The sequence below is a fragment of the Macaca nemestrina genome, chromosome 4 (genome assembly GCF_043159975.1).
Source record: "Macaca nemestrina isolate mMacNem1 chromosome 4, mMacNem.hap1, whole genome shotgun sequence".
Taxonomy (NCBI): Eukaryota; Metazoa; Chordata; class Mammalia; order Primates; family Cercopithecidae; genus Macaca; species Macaca nemestrina.
The window spans coordinates 20,035,298-20,051,122 of NC_092128.1; the positions used below are offsets into that span (position 1 = coordinate 20,035,298).

Below are 15,825 nucleotides of genomic sequence, written 5' to 3' on the forward strand. Positions count from 1 at the left end.
GGCAAGCAGGCAGGCAGGCGCCCAGCCGGCCGGGAGGGGGTGCTCGCCGCCCCGCGCCCGGGCCCGCGCGTTGCCGGGCAGCAGCTCCGAGGCTCCGAAGGGGGCGGAGCGGCGAGGCGGGCGTGCGGCTGGCGCCCCTGTCCGCGGTTCCGGCCCGGCCCGCCCCCGCCTCGCCGGCCTCCCTCCGCGCCGGTGCGCGGCGCCCCGTCCCAGCCGCAGCCGCAGCGGCCGCCCCTCCCGGACTTGAGAGCCGCTGAGCCGCGAGGCCGGGCCGGGGCGCCGGCCGGGAATGCCGGGGGCGCGGCGCCGACGCCGAGGCGCGGCCATGGAGGGGAAGCCCCGCGCCGGGGTCGCGCTGGCCCCGGGGCCGAGCGGCCGAGGGCCTTCCGCCCGCCGCGCCCGCCGCCGCCGCCCGGGGCTGCTGCTCCCCGGCCTCTGGCTGCTGCTGCTCGCCCGGCCGGCCTCGTGCGCCCCAGGTAAGCCCCGCCGAGACCCTCGGGACGCGGCCGCGACCCCGCCTGCCTTTATCGCTGCTGTTTTCAAAACCCCGACTTTCCCCGCCCATCCTCTTTTATTCTCCAGCTCCCTCGCCGTCCTTTCTGGAAGATGCTTTGCCATTCTTCTGGGGCCCAGCAAATAAAGGCACGGGGGAAATAAATAATTAAAACAAACAAGCGAGCGGCTTCTGGCCGGTCTTGTTAAGGGGTCTGCAAAGCTATTCTCTTGTCCATGGAGCCCGAAGCGGGTCTGGTGGCTTCATCTCAGAATGTGCCTGGTGTTTCCTGCAGAATGCAGGCACCGGAGTGCTTTTTTGTCAAGGCTATATGATGTGGCATATCGAATGTTTTGAGATACTTTATTGTCGGGGCGAAGGGGTGCATTCGGGGTGTGCTTTAGAAGAGTATTGCATTACCGGGACAAGCCCAGCGTCCCCCAGATGCGGGCCGGCCGGCCGTGTCCCCCCGTGCAGCAGGACACAAAGAACATTCAAAGAAAACCTCTTGGAAAGCGCCCTGGCCACGGATCTTTCCAGGGAAATAGCTATTGGTATTACTTCTGCAAGGCATTATTAGTACAATGGAGTGCGAAAATATTTTGATTTTTAAGTGTCAGGGCTTGAAAGGAGTAAGGGCTGTTTTTATAACAGATGCAATTTAGTGACTGTTCATCAGTATGGAATGAAGAGGCATGATTTATGAAGAAGCATGAGGGTTTTGTTTTGGAAGAAATGATTTAATTCCTATTGCTTCTCCAAAATGTTTATTTGTCCACCCTGAGCCTGTACACAGGATGGTCTGGAAACCGTCTCTGAGCTGACACTGCAGGCCAGCGATTGCCCCAGCACAGGCACTTGACCACTTCGAGGCGGAAAAGGAAAGGTGGAAGGAGCAGCTCGGGGTAGAGAGCTGCTGCACACAGAACAAAAAACAGAAAGCCGTGAACGCTGCTCCGAATCCTCCCTTCTCGTGGGAGCAGGGCCAAAGGGCTGCTCAGTGGCTGGGAGGAATTGGAACACATTTGAAGGTGTCCCTTGGACCTGTGAGAATTATAACCAGTGCCCTAAAGGGGATGGTACAATAGAAGCACAGGGAGGACTTCAGGGATCATGGAACGGTGCCACTCTGCTTACCAGAGAGGAAACTAAGGCAGAGAAGCGCCTTGCTCAAGGTCACAGTCATCACTTTCCCCGCCCCCGACACCCGCTCTTGGCCCATAGACATATCCACACCTGAAGCCTCTGCAGAGATTTCCCATAGCTGGGTGGAACCAGGGTTGGAGTGACAGAATGAGTCTCTTTTAGGCAGTATACAGCTAGTGCAAACACCTTACTGTAACCTAGAACCTACTGTCTCAGTCCTGCTCCTGCGAGTTCCAGCCCTATGTGTCCAGAGGAGAGGAGATGATTGTGAAGGGTCTCTTGGCTTTAGTCAACAAAGAGAGCCCATCTGATACTTGTGGATTCATCTGTCATAGGACACAGCAGATAAATGGTTTCCATCTCCTGAGTGCCTTTTTGTGTGCCAGGTGTTGAATTTTATATACATGATCCGATCACGTTGTGAGTTAGGCATAGTTATCCCCATTTTACAGATGAGGAAACTAAGGCTTTGAGTTTAGGTTGGTTTGGTTTCAGAATCTATGACACGCTTCCCTTCTGTGCCTGATGGCTTCCCCATATGAATGTGGCCATCTGGGTATACTGCAGAGGTTGTGGAGAATATAAGTGCTTCTTCTGGTAACTTTAAATAGTGGAGCTGTTTGTACTGCCCACCCCTTTCTCTTCTTTAGAAGTCCTTTCCTGCTTCCGCTCTACCCCGATACAAATATTCAACCTGGAGACATGAAATTAATTATATTTCCATTCTAGAGCTGACATCATGGAAACAGAGACTTCATCCTTTCACTAGTTTGTATATTGGCTTCAGCCGCTGCCAGGCTCATAGACTAGGAACTAAGAAGTGGAGGGCACGGCTCCTGTGCTCCAGGATCCAGCTGGAAACACAGAGCAGTGAAGGAAGTACAAATCCTTGCACAGACCATTCCCGGACAGGAAAGGCAGGATTCCTCATGGATGACCTGCTGGGGGTGAGCCCATCTACTTCTTGAAGACTGTGAGGAACCATCTTGGTGGAGCGTGGCTTCCTGATGTAGCTAGGGGGTGTGTAGGGCGCCTAGGTGGTGCTGTGGATCCTGGGAAGAGGGTGCATTGCAGTTGCTTGGGCCACCCTCCCCGTCCTGAGTATGGTATTTTCACCAGGAGATTTGGAAGATAAGAAAGCTTTGCTGAACACTGCTATGGTGGTTGGTTCTCTTTCTAAGGAATAAGCAGTGCTAGTCAGAAAATGGCATGGCTTAGCCCTGTTTTGGATTTCCTCTGTGAGGCAGCATTCCCTTCCGTGGCTGGCTGAAAGCTAGCTATCTCCTTCAGCCGGCTTCTCTTACTAACGTTTGTTCAGTAGAGTCCACCTTCCAGGTGGCCTCCTTATTACAGTCTTTGGTTAAATCTCTATGTTGTATCGATTTCTTGTCTATTTCTATTTCATTCAGCATTTTGATTGTGTTTTTGTTTTTTTATTTTTATTTTTTGTTTTTTATTATTATACTTAAAGTTCTAGGGTACATGTGCACAGCGTGCAGGTTTGTTACGTATGTATACATGGGCCATGTTGGTTTGCTGCACCCATTAACTCGTCATTTACATTAGGTATATCTCCTAATGCTATCCCTCCCCACTCCCCCGACCCCACGACAGGCCCCGGTGTGTGATGTTCCCCACCCTGTGTCCAAGTGTTCTCATTGTTCAGTTCCCACCTATGAGTGAGAACATGCAGTGTTTGGTTTTCTGTCCTTGACATAGTTTGCTCAGAATGATGGTTTCCTGCTGCATCCATGTCCCTACAAAGGACATGAACTCATCCTTTTTTATGGCTGCATAGTATTCCATGGTGTACATGTGCCACATTTTCTTAGTCCAGTCTATCATTGATGGACATCTGGGTTGGTCTTAAAAAAATTTACTAGTTTAGTCTTAACCATTGACTGTTGTGGAAACAACTTGTAATACTTTGGACTTACTTTTGAACGCATTGCTCTTAAGTGATTAGCCATCCACAATATAAAAACAAAGAATCATGTTTCTTCACCTTATTCAGAGATAAGTTTTTTAAAAGTAATAGTTATTATGAAATAGATGGCTTTGTAGGGAATTTGGAAATTACTGAAGGGTACAGAAACCAGTCACCCATAATCTCACAGCCTATAGGTAACACTAAGTAATTTAGTCCTTTTTTTGTTGTTAACGTTAAAAAAAGAATTATATGCACAATTGTATTTACTACCATTTCCACTCTACATTTAACTTAAGCATTTTTCCATTCATTAAATCTTATTTGGAAACAGTTTTCTATCCTAATGATTTGTTCTTTTATTTCCATTTTTTTGGTTGCTGTAAGTAATGCTGATGGGCGTGCTGGCTCATGCCTGTAATCCCAGCACTTTGGGAAGCTGAGGTGGGCAGATCACCTGAGGTCAGGAGCTCGAGACCAGCCTTGCTAACATGATGAAACCCCGCTTCTAATAAAAATACAAAAATGAGCCAGGCGTGGTGGCACGCACCCATAATACTAGCTACTCGGTAGGCTGAGGCAGGAGAATTGCTTGAACACGAGAGGCAGAGGTTGCAGTGAGTCGAGATGGTGCCACTGCACTCCAGCCTGGGCAATGGGCAAGACTCTGTCTCAAAAAAAAAAAAAAAAAAAAAAAAAAAAAAAGAACCAAGGCTTTGTGTATGTTTCTTTCTGTGTGTTTGTATTTTCTTGAGTATATATTTGTGGAAGGGGTATTAAGGGAATGTGATTAAAATGTAAGGCCCACCAGGCTGGATTTCTGCATGTTTTGTTCAAAATGCTGGGCACTTAGTAGTTACTCAGTATGTGATTGTTGAATGAAGCAATTTTTGAAAGTTATAACGCTGACGTAAGCCCTTGAAGCTTACGCAGGGGCCTTCCATTATCACTTGCATTAGTATTTCACTTCATCACTGGCATTGAATGTTACTTTAAAAACCTTGTTAAATAAATTTGTAATACATTGTTTTAACCTGTAGGGTTTTGCTGCTTTAGAGTTGGCTATTTTTTATTTTGTATATGTAGTCTGAATTTTCTCTGTATTTTTATTTATTTACCTGTTGTGGCATAGATATGTATTTAAATCTTTATGTATTAGAAGGATAGCAACCGTTTTTCCTTCTGTTTGTTGCGTTTTCCCCCTTCCAAAGGAATTTCTTTTAAATTTTATGTAATTTTGAAATGTAGAAGTTTTTGGTTATTTTGATTAGCAAGATCTGCCATTTGTTCTTTTAGTAATTTTTTATTGCATTTATGCTTATGGTGTGTTAAATTTTTATCTTAATGTGCTATTATTGGCCATTTCTAGGTGAATATTTATGCTTTGTAAGTAGTTTAGTATATTATAAACAAATACTTAAATGTTTCAAAAGTGTGGCCCCTAGGCCTCCTGCATCAACATCATTTAGGGATGTGGGGGTGCTTGTTAAGAATTTAGATATCTAAGACTCACCCTTAACCTCTAAATTAGACTCTTTGGTGGCAGTGCCTGGGAATCTTCATTTTAGTAAGTTCACAGCTCATTTTTAGCCACTGAGCATTGGAACCACTGATCCAGATACTGTAAACCCAGTAACTGAAAATTAACAGTATTTTGAAGATATATAAGTCCTTCCTTATCTGCAAGGGATGTGGTCCAAGACCCCCAGCGGATGCCTGAAACTTTGGGTAGTCCTGAACTCTGTATATACCATGGTTTTTTCCTGTATGTACATATCTGCAATAAAGTTTAATTTAAAAATGAGGCACAGTAAGAGATTAACAATAACAACAAAACAGAACAGTTCTAAGTCTACTGTAGTAAAACATGAGTATGCTGTATCTCAGAATACCTCAAAATATCTTCAAACCACAGTTGTCCTCTGGTATACGAAACCTTGGAGGAGGGGGACTACCATTTAATATCTTGGAATTGTCTTTTCACTGTTAGAACAGTGTAAAATCGTTATGTTGAGGTCAGGCGAGGTGGCTCATGCCTGTAATCCCAACACTTTGGGAGGCCAAGACAGGTGGATCGCCTGAGGTCAGGAGTTCGAGACCAGCCTGGCCAGCATGATGAAACCCTGTCTGTACTAAAAATACAGAAATTAGCTGGGTGTGGTGGCAGGTGCCTGTAATCCCAGCTACTTGGGATGGTGAGGCAGGAGAATCTCTTGAACCTGGGAGGCAGAGGTTGCAGTGAGCTGAGATTGCGCCACTGCATTCCAGCCTGGATGACAGAGCAAGACTCCGTCTCAAAATAAAATAACCATTTTTTGTTATATGTGTTTGCTTGGGTTGGGAGTGAAAGGGTGCAGAGGAATGCATTTTCAATGTTCACTCCTGCCCATTTGGGAAGAGCTGCTGCAGCCCTTGTCAGGAAGTGCCTCACTTAATTCTGAAAACAGAACCCAGCCAGGGAGTTATTAAAAGTCACTAGGGACCTGGGAGCCACAGGTTTTCTTTTTTTTTTTTTTTTTTTTTTTTTTTTGAGACGGAGTCTCGCTCTGTCACCCAGGCTGGAGTGCAGTGGCCGGATCTCAGCTCACTGCAAGCTCCGCCTCCCGGGTTCACGCCATTCTCCTGCCTCAGCCTCCCGAGTAGCTGGGACTACAGGCGCCTGCCGCCTCGCCCGGCTAAGTTTTTGTATTTTTAGTAGAGACGGGGTTTCACTGTGTTAGCCAGGATGGTCTCGATCTCCTGACCTCGTGATCCGCCCGTCTCGGCCTCCCAAAGTGCTGGGATTACAGGCTTGAGCCACCGCGCCCGGCCTGAGCCACAGGTTTTCTATCAGTGCCCTGAATGATAGAGGCAGCTAATTACTGTCTTTATAATTACACTAGGTTGATTTTCCCAGATAGAAGACACTGTTCTAACTGATCTAATTTGTTTTCAAGTTGTGACCACCCACCTTTCATCTGGAGCTCACAATGTGATTTCTTTTTCTTGTTGTTAGGCAGCAGGATTTGTTAAAAGGTGAGTTAGAAAACCTGGGTGTGTGCATTTCTGCCCGTAACTTTGTGACTGTGGACAAGTTACCTTGTCCTGGGTTTCCTCCTCAGTGTAAGAAAGGGTTAATGAGATTAGCGCTAATCTCATTAACCCTCTAGCTCCTTGTAGCTCATTTCTCCCTGTAGCTTCTACATATCAAGTCAACATCTTGGATGTCTTGGAATGCACTTACTTATAAGCAGCATCTGTCCTTTTTCTATTGGGTTGTTGTGAGTGTCATTTCTCCTTGCCTGGTAGATGTTCTAGGCCAGTGACCTGCTGAAGGCAGCTCATTCTTACCATTGCAGATGGCTCTTCTTTTTAAAAATTCCCTTTGTTCTTCCCTCTTGCATCCATACTCTCAGGACACATACTTTGCTTTCTCTTATTCTTTCTTTTTGTCTCTTTCTTTTTTCCATCTCCTTTGTTAGCTTCAGGCAATTACTTCTCATTAGTGAAAATCTAATCTTGTGGTCCGCACACTCTCAGCATCATCACTGCCTGGTAGCTTATTAGAAAATGCAGAATCTCAGGGCTCACCCGCGACCTTCTGAATCAGAATCTGCATTTAACAAGATCCCCCTGGTGATTTTGCACACACAATTGAAGTTCGGGAAGCACTGGGCTAAGAGGTAAAGTGCCTCCTGTTCCAGCCTTCTGGGAATAGGTATTGTTGGAACATTGAAGGCTAAGTCAGCCTGGACTAACTCTGGAGCTATACAAATCTCCAGAGACGTTGAGAGACACCTGCTTTTGGGACTAAGTCTGTGTGAATAGTACGCAAGAGCCATATTTTATTTGACCAGGCAACTAGATTAGAATGGTCCCCTAGTCCTGCTGTTTTCATTCATTGCAAGTATTTGGTTGTTAAAACACTGAGATACAGGCTGGATGCGGTGACTCACGCCTATAATCCCAGCACTTTGGGAGGCTGAGGCAGGAGGGTCACTTGAGGCCAGGAGTTGGATGGAGACCAGCCTGGCCAACATGGTGAAACCTCGTCTCTACTAAAAACACAAAAAAATAGCCGGGCATGGTGGTGGGTACCTGTAATCCCAGCTACTCAGGAGGCTGAGGCTTGAACCTGGGAGGCAGAGGTTGCAGTGAACTGAGATCGCACCATTGCACTCCAGCCTGGGCAACAAAATGAGACTCTGTCTCAAAAAACAAAACCAAACCACTGAGATACTACCATAGCAGTTGGTAAATAGCTGCTATACTGAATATTCCTTGCTCCCCACCCCCAAGTACCCTAAGCCTCCCTGCCATCTTTCAGGACTCTTCTCCCAAGGACCACGGCCACCTTCCACCTCACTGAGATCCAGCAACTGAAGGGTTAACGCTCAGCACAGCAGGCGCCTCAAGGACTCTGCTTTAGTTTTTTGGCAAGGACCATTCTGGCAGGTGTGAGGTGCTAGCTCATTGTGGTTTTAATTTGCATTTCCCTAAGGATTAGGGATGCTGAGCAATTTTTCTTTACCTGTTGACCATTTGTGTGTCTCTTTTGAGAAATGTCTGTTCAGATCCTTTGCTCATAAAATTAGAATAGCTCCCTTTCTGACTGTCAGTGCTCATGCTCCACTGCTGTTAACTGTGTTGACTATCACCTGTACATTCATTCTTTTTTTTTTTTTAATATCTATCCCAGATCCAGTACTTAGAAAAAAAGTTAGGCTGGGTGCAGTGGCTCATGGCTGTATTCCTAGCACTTTGGAAGCCCAAGGCAGGAGGATTGCTTGAACTCAGGAGTTTAAGACCAGCCTGGGCAACATAGTGAGACCTTGTCGCTACAAAAAAATACAAAAATTAGCTGGGCATGATGGCACGTACCTGTAGTCTCAGCTACTCGGGAGGCTGAGGCAGGAGGATTGCTTGAGCCTAGCAAGTTGAGGCTGCAGTGAACTGGGATTGTGCCATTACACTCAAGCCTGGACGACAGAGCAAGAACTTAAAAGAAAAAAAAAGCTTGTTAAATGTTGCACTTGATGGTAGTTGAAGTCATAGATATGGAAGACACTAATGAGGGGAGAGCATGGAGAGTTAGGAGGCAAGGCGGCCAAGGACAGAAACCCTGAAACTAGCATGAAGGAGAGGGGAAGACAAAGAGGAGCACACAAAGGAAACTGACCATCATGACAAAATAGTGCTGTGAGAGCCGGGAGACGGGGAGAGGGTTTCATCTAGGTGAGTGATCCATCATGTCAAATGCTACTCTACCAAGCTGTTTCTTGAAGGATGGGATGAGGGCCAACTGATCAGAATCACCTGTTAAAAACCCAACTCATGGTCAAGCTAGGTCTACTGATGCAGGTGATGGCTGAGGATTTCTATTTTTGAAACGTTCCACAAGCTCTTTATGTTATTCTTAGGCCTGGTGAGGTTTGAGTTACTCCCTATAACTTAATGGTGGCAGGAGAGTTGGTGGAAGTTTTAAAAACATGTTTTAGACTTGATTGTGTTTGTAGGTTTCAAGAGTCAGTAAAAATACAGTGACTGGGCTGGGCACGGTGGCTCATGCCTGTAATCCCAGCACTTTGGGAGGCCCAGGCAGGTGGATCACTTGAGGTCAGGAGTTTGAGACCAGCCTGGCCAACATGGTGAAACCCTGTCACTACTAAAATTACAAAAATTAGCCAGGTGTCATGGCACACACCTGTAATCCCAGCTACTCTGGAGGCTGAGGCACAAGAATCGCTTGAACCTGGGAGGCAGAGGTTGCAGCGAACCGAGATTGCGCCACTGCACTCCAGCCTGGGTGACAGAGCACGACTCCATCTCAAAAAACAAAACAAAACAAAACAAAAACAGTGGTTGAAAATTTAAGAAAGTAGAAGGAAGGACCTGATGGCTAATTTACCGAAAGTGAGGAAGTTCACGTGGGCAGGCAGGACCACCCTAAGAAGAGTTAGGAAGAAGTCATATTGGGAGAAGGAATTGGAGGGACTGGTGGAAGGTTGGGAGTGAAGTCCAAGGTAATGGGGGTATCTGTGGTGATGTTAGGGAACCCGCCATGTGATTTTTGTCCTCTAGCACTTGACGTTCCAGTGTGTCTGGGAAAGGTGAGCCATTGGCCTGAGTCAGGGGTGGGGAATCACAGGGCAGGTGTGAAGAGCCAAAGGGGATTGAAGGAGCTGGCAAGAGGTGGTCTGGATGAGATAGCATGGGGTCTAGGCTGGGTGAGGAAGGAGGTGAACCGTGGATGGAGCAGTGGGAAAGGGACTGGGAGGAGGGGTGCAGCTGAGATCCTAAGGCAGGTGTTGGGAGAGAGGTGGGAGAGGGCGGGAGAGAGGTGGGAGAGGGCGGGAGGGATTGGGTGTCCTTGTGCCGAGGTTCAGAAGTGGATCATCTCTAGTTTTGGTCTTGGGTAATGAGCAGGGTAGGGTGTAGCGGTGGGAATGAGTTGTTGAAGTGGAACATGGAGGAAGGCTTTAGGGTGAATAACTTCTGTGGATGCTGAACTTGCCTGGAGAGAGGAAGAAAGGGCTGTGAGCCAGGCACCAGCCCCTCAATGAGGGAAGGAAAGTTCCCAGAGGACTGTGCATGGGAGGGGAGGAAGTCCCTCTTGAATCTATCCACTGTACTATCGCTGCCACCACCACCCTCATTCAAGCTCCTATCCTCTTTTCTCTAGGTGACTATCGCGGCCTCCACTTCTGCTCTCGCTTCCCCCAGTTCATCCTCCACCTTCAGCGGGAAGGGCCTGCTAGGAACAGGTCACGTCACTTCCTCCTGGCTTGACTGTCTGCAGTGGCCCCCATGGTTTTCATTATGCTCCAAGTCTGAGTCAAACCCTGTGCGCTCAGATAGCAGGTGTACAGGGCAAGAGTTGGGGGTCTAGGATGTGGGCAAATGAGCACGGAAGGTGCAGAATATTCCACATATTAGTACTGAAAGGGGCCAAGAAGATCTTTCAAGGAAGAGAAGGGAAGTAATGTGATTTGGAGGCTGAGTTTTGCCCTCTCGAGGTTGAGGTCCAGCTGCAAGATGATTTCTCAACCCTAGGGGGTGGGTTTTGTTGTGACAGATAGCCGCTGACTGGGTAGGACTCAGCCCCTCAGAGGGCCAGCCTCTGTGTAATGAAGGGTGCTGTGTGTGCGCAAGGAGTGAAATAACGTAGGAAGAGGGAGTGGTAAGGTAGAGGCCATCTGTGCAGGTGAGGACTAGGAAGAAGCCAATCTAGAGTGGGGTTGGAAAGGGAGACAGAGAGGGCAGGAGTGAAGGCTCCTGGGGGCTTGGAAGGGATGGGATCTAGGGCAAGAGTGGAGGGGTTCATTTGAGAGAGGAGGAAAACAGAAGGAGAAACAGGTGGCTTGTCTGGGGACAGAGATGTATGGGGGAGTGCGGGTCTATTCGTGGAGGGTGGGAGGTGAGCAGATCTGGAGAGAGGACGACAGCGTGGGGGGATTGGGAGCTTGAGCAAACACAACTGGCTTCCAGAGGAGAGTGAGAAGGGATGAGTGAAAGAATTGCCAGGCAGTGGCAAGGGCCCAGTTGAAGTTGGAAGGCCAGTCTTGGTCGCAGTCCAGGCGGATGCTCTGCTTGTCCCTCCAGCAGACTGGGTGGCCCAGAGCCTTGGCGGAAGATAGGCCACAGCGGTCCCAGGGTGTTGTATCGAGGGCAGGGCAGCTGGGAAGGCTCCTCGCTCCTGGTGGTTTCCTGGTGGTTCCCAATCCTTTGGAGTCACTTGAAAACTCCTGTTGTTCTTCTTTCTTCTTTGTTCTCTTGTTTGGGCTGAGGAAGGAGCCCTTCCTCACTTACTGTTTTGGGTGCTTGGATTAATTGTGGAGCCAGACAGTCTGAAGAGCTACTTTAAAACACTGGGTAAATACTGTTGGGGAGCTTTCAAAGGGGGAAGCCCCAAACATGCAAAACAGATGATCTTATGGAGCCAGCTTCCAGGGGAACTTGGGCAAAGCCCAGGAGACAGGTCTGAGCAGGCGGGAGGTTGCCAGGTCCTTGCTGCTCCAAGTGTGGTCCCCAGATCAGCAGCATCAGCATAGCCTGAGAGCTTGTCAGAAATGCAGAATGTTGGACCCCACCCCGGACCTACTGCATCGACTTTTTGAAAGCATCTGCAGGTGACTTGTATGCACGCCAAAGCTTGAGAGGCTCAGAACTGTGCAGTTCCTCATTGAAGTTGGGTGTATTTCAAAGATTTTTGGTTCTCTAATTAGTGGAGAGTCCATAGCTCATAAAAATGCAGCCCAGATCTCAAGTCATCGGACAAAACTGAGGGTAGGAGCAGTAGCGGGTTCAGAGCTGAGCTGGTGCCTGGTTGGATGTGCTGCTCAGAGAACCGCCCCTGCCCTGAGCATGGTCACAAGCCTTTAAGTCCGGTCCTGAGTTCCCTGAGCTGGTGTTAGCAGGTGTTAGGGTGGTTGACTACCAAGAATTACAAAAGTGCTTGGAGATAGTTGAAGCAAAAGGGTGTCAAAGCTGAGGCAGAGGCGAAAGCAACCCACGTGTCTGTGGACAGATGAATGAATAAACAAACTGTGGTCTGGAAGGAAGTGGGGATGGTTAATAGGTACAAAAAATAGAATGAATAAGTTGCTTTTATATAGGAAAGGAAAATTTTTAAAAAAGGAAAAGAAAGTTAAGAATGAATAAGACCTAGTATTTGCTAGCACAACAGGGTGACTATAGTCAAAAATAATTTAGTTGCACATTTAAAAACAGCTAGTATAATTGGATTGTTTATAACACAAAGGACAGATGCTTGAGGGGGTGGACGTGCCATTTACCTTGATGTGATTATTATGCATTGCATACCTGTGTAAAAGCATCTCATGGGCTGGGCACGGTGGCTCACGCCTGTAATCCCAGCCCTTTGGGAGGCTGAGGTGGTCAGATCACCTGAGGTCAGGAGTTTGAGACAAGCCTGGCCAACACAGTGAAACCCCGTCTCTACTAAAAAATACAGAAGTTAGTCAGGCATGGTGGTGCAGGCCTGTAATCCCAGCTACTTGGGAGGCTGAGGCAGGAGAATTGCTTGATCCCGAGAGGCAGAGATTGCAGTGAGCCGAGATCGCATCACTGCACTGCAGACTGGGAGACAGAGCGAGACTCCATCTCAAAACAAAAACACAAACAAAAACAAAACTCATATAACCCATAAATATATATACCAACTATGTACCCACAAAATTGAAAATAAATAATTTTTTAAAAATGTGGTCTAGCCATTCAGTGAAATATTATTCAGCCTTAAAAAGGAAGGAAATTCTGACACATGCTGCAACATGGATGAACCTCAAAGACATTATGCCAAGTGAGATGAGCCAGTCACGAGAAGACAAATACTGTAGGATTCCACTTATATGAGGTCCCTAGAGTAGTCAAAGCCATGGAGACAGGAAGTAGAAGGATGGCAAGGGTCTGGGAGGAGGGGGAATGGAAAGTTTTTGTTTAATGGGGACAGAGTTTCAGCTTTGCAAGATGAAAGAGTTGAGGCTATCAGTTGCACAGCAATGTGAATATACTCGACACTGTGGAACTGTACACTTAGAAATGGTTATGATGGTCAATTTGGGGGAGCTAAATGGTAACTTATGAACACAGAAAGAGTCAACAGACACTGGAGCCTCCTTGAGTTGGATGGTGGGAGGAGGGAGAGGAGCAGAAAAGATAACTATTGGGTATTGGGCTTAAAACCTGGGTGATGAAATAATATGAACAGCAAACCCCTGTGGCACCTGTTTACCTGTATAACAAACCTTCACTTATACCCCAAACCTGAAATAAAGTTAAAAAAAGGATGCTAAAGAAAATAATAAGAAGAAAATATTATTGGAGCACAAGGTTTTTTTTTTTTTTTTTTTTTTTTTTTTTTTTTTTTGAGATGGAGTCTTGCTCTGTCTCCCAGGTTGGAGGTCAGTGACGTGATCTCGGCTCACTGCAAGCTCCGCCTCCTGGGTTCATGCCATTCTCAGCCTCCCGAGTAGCTGGTACTAAAGGTGCCCGCCACCACTCCTGGCTATTTTTTTTTTTTTTTTTTGTATTTTTTAGTAGAGACGGGGTTTCACTGTGTTAGCCATGATGGTCTCGATCTCCTGACTTCGTGATCCGCCCGCCTCGGCCTCCCAAAGTGCTGGGATTACAGGCGTGAACCACCACGTCTGGCTTTGGAGCACAAGGTTTTTAGCTTTTTATACTTTGGCTGTACTAGATAGGTTGAAAAATAAACTCTGTTGACTATCTGACCTCTAGTTTGTTTCGTTTTAAAAATATATATCGCTGCTGCAATGAATTGCCTTTAAATAAAAATTTCTGTTTAACATTAATACAAGATGGTAAATTTTATGTTATGTTTTTAACCACAATTATGTTTTTAGTTTTTATTTTTAGTTCTGGAATACATGTGCAGGATGTGCAGGTTTGTTACATAGGTAGATGTGTACCATGGTGGTTTGCTACACCTGTCAACCCGTCATCTAGGTATTAAGCCCAGCATGCATTAGCTCTTTTTCCTAATACTCTCCCTCCTTCCACCCCACCCACTGAGAGGGCCCGGTGTGTGTTGTTCCCTTTCCTGTGTCCATGTGATCTCATTGTTTAGCTCCCATTTATAAGTGAGAACATGCGGTGTTTGGTTTTCTGTTCTTGCATTAGTTTGCTGAGGATAATGACTTCCAGCTTCATCCATGCCCAGTGGAGTGGGAACTAGCTGGTAGGGAAGCAGGAGTGGACATTGCTCAGAGCTGGGAGCCTCAGTGGTCTTGGTGCAGAGCAGGAGCCCATGACAGGTGCTTGCTTTGGGAACTGGCAGTGGAGGCAGGTGACAGGCTGGGATAGAGGGGCATCTGTGCAGGCCAGCACAGGCCAGATCTGAATGGAGGTTGGGGGGCAGGTCAGCCACTGGTGGCCAGGATAGTGGTCAGGATTGTTGTCCTTGGCTTTGTAGCACCAGCAACGATCTCGGGGCCTCTCTACCCTCGGGCTGCTTCACCTCACCTCACCTCCCCTCTCCTCCCCTCACCATCCTTGCAGTGTTGAGTGTTTTTTCTTCTGGACAGCTGTTTGATGGAGGACGGGCTGGGAGACTGGGCTGGGGAAGGCGGCTCCAGGAATGGGTTGGAGTTTTCAGCCTGGGCCTGAATAGAGTCTTAGGAATTTGAAAAATTAGGTGGTTTTCCTAGACCCTGGAATTGGGCTTTTCAGTATCTTAATGCCTTTTGAGGATACAATATCTTTACTGGCTTTTTCCTGATTATAAAAACGATTTGCATTCATTGCAATCATTTGTACTTGCAGTTCCCTCTGCCTAGAACTTTCTTATCTCAGATACGATCGACACAGTTGACTCCCCTTCCTTCAGGTCTCTGCTTAAATTTCCTGTTGTCAGGGAGGCCGTCCCTAACCCCGATGTAAAAAATTAGCAACCGCCTCCGTAATTCCTCTGCTCCTGCTTGCTCTTTTTCTCCATAACACTTAGCATCGTCTTCTACATATTTGTCTGTGCATTCTGCCTTCCTCCACTGGACTGTAGGCCCCACCAGGGCTGTGTAGTTCAGTGTCGTTTGTCCATGTATTCCACAAATCTTTGAGTGCCTGCTCTGTGCAGGCACTGTGCTGGGCCCTTGGGATGCATCAGTGGACAAAGTTAATGACATCATGTGTTACTCCGCGATAGGTGTCATGTGTAAATGCAGCAGATAAACAGCTTGGACTGATGAGTTGCAGTTTTGATCTGGGCGTTTAGGGACCCTTGTTGAAAATGGGGCTGGATCCATTTGCTCGGGCTGCCATAACAATGTACCACACTCTGAGTGGCTTACGCAACAGAAGGTTATTGTCTCATAGTTCTGGAGTCCACGATCAAGGTGTCAGCAGCACTGTGCTTCCTGTGAAGGTGCTAGAGAAGGGTCTCTTCCAGGCCTGTCTCCCAGCTTCTGGTGGTGCAGTGGTTAATACCGAGTGTCAATTCGATTGGATTGAAGGATGCAAAGTATTGATCCTGGGTGTGTCTGTGAGGGTGTTGCCAAAGGAGATTAACATTTGAGTCAGTGGACTGGGAAAGGCAGACCCACCCTTAATCTGGGTGAGCACCATCTAATCAGTTGCCAGCATGACTAGGATAAAAGCAAGCAGAAGAATGTGGAAATACCAGACTGGCTTAGCCTCTCAGCCTAAATCTTTCTCCCATGCTGGATGCTTCCTGCCCTTGAACATCGCACTTCATGTTCTTCAGATTTGGGACTTGGACTGGCTTCCTTACTCCTCAGCTTGC

The 15,825-nt window shown here is 47.3% G+C and overlaps 1 protein-coding gene across 4 annotated transcripts in view; it reads left to right on the plus strand.

Moving 5' to 3' along the window:
• The first annotated feature begins 274 nt into the window (after positions 1-274).
• The window catches only part of LOC105471308 (KIAA1549 ortholog), a 201,853-nt gene continuing 186,302 nt past the window's right edge, over positions 275-15,825 (plus strand). For all 4 annotated transcript variants that reach the window (XM_071094402.1, XM_071094401.1, XM_071094399.1 and 1 more), the window contains exon 1: positions 275-476. In XM_071094402.1, coding sequence (XP_070950503.1) covers positions 290-476 — 187 coding nt within the window. In that variant the 5' untranslated portion in view covers positions 275-289. The remainder of the gene's footprint in view (positions 477-15,825) is intronic.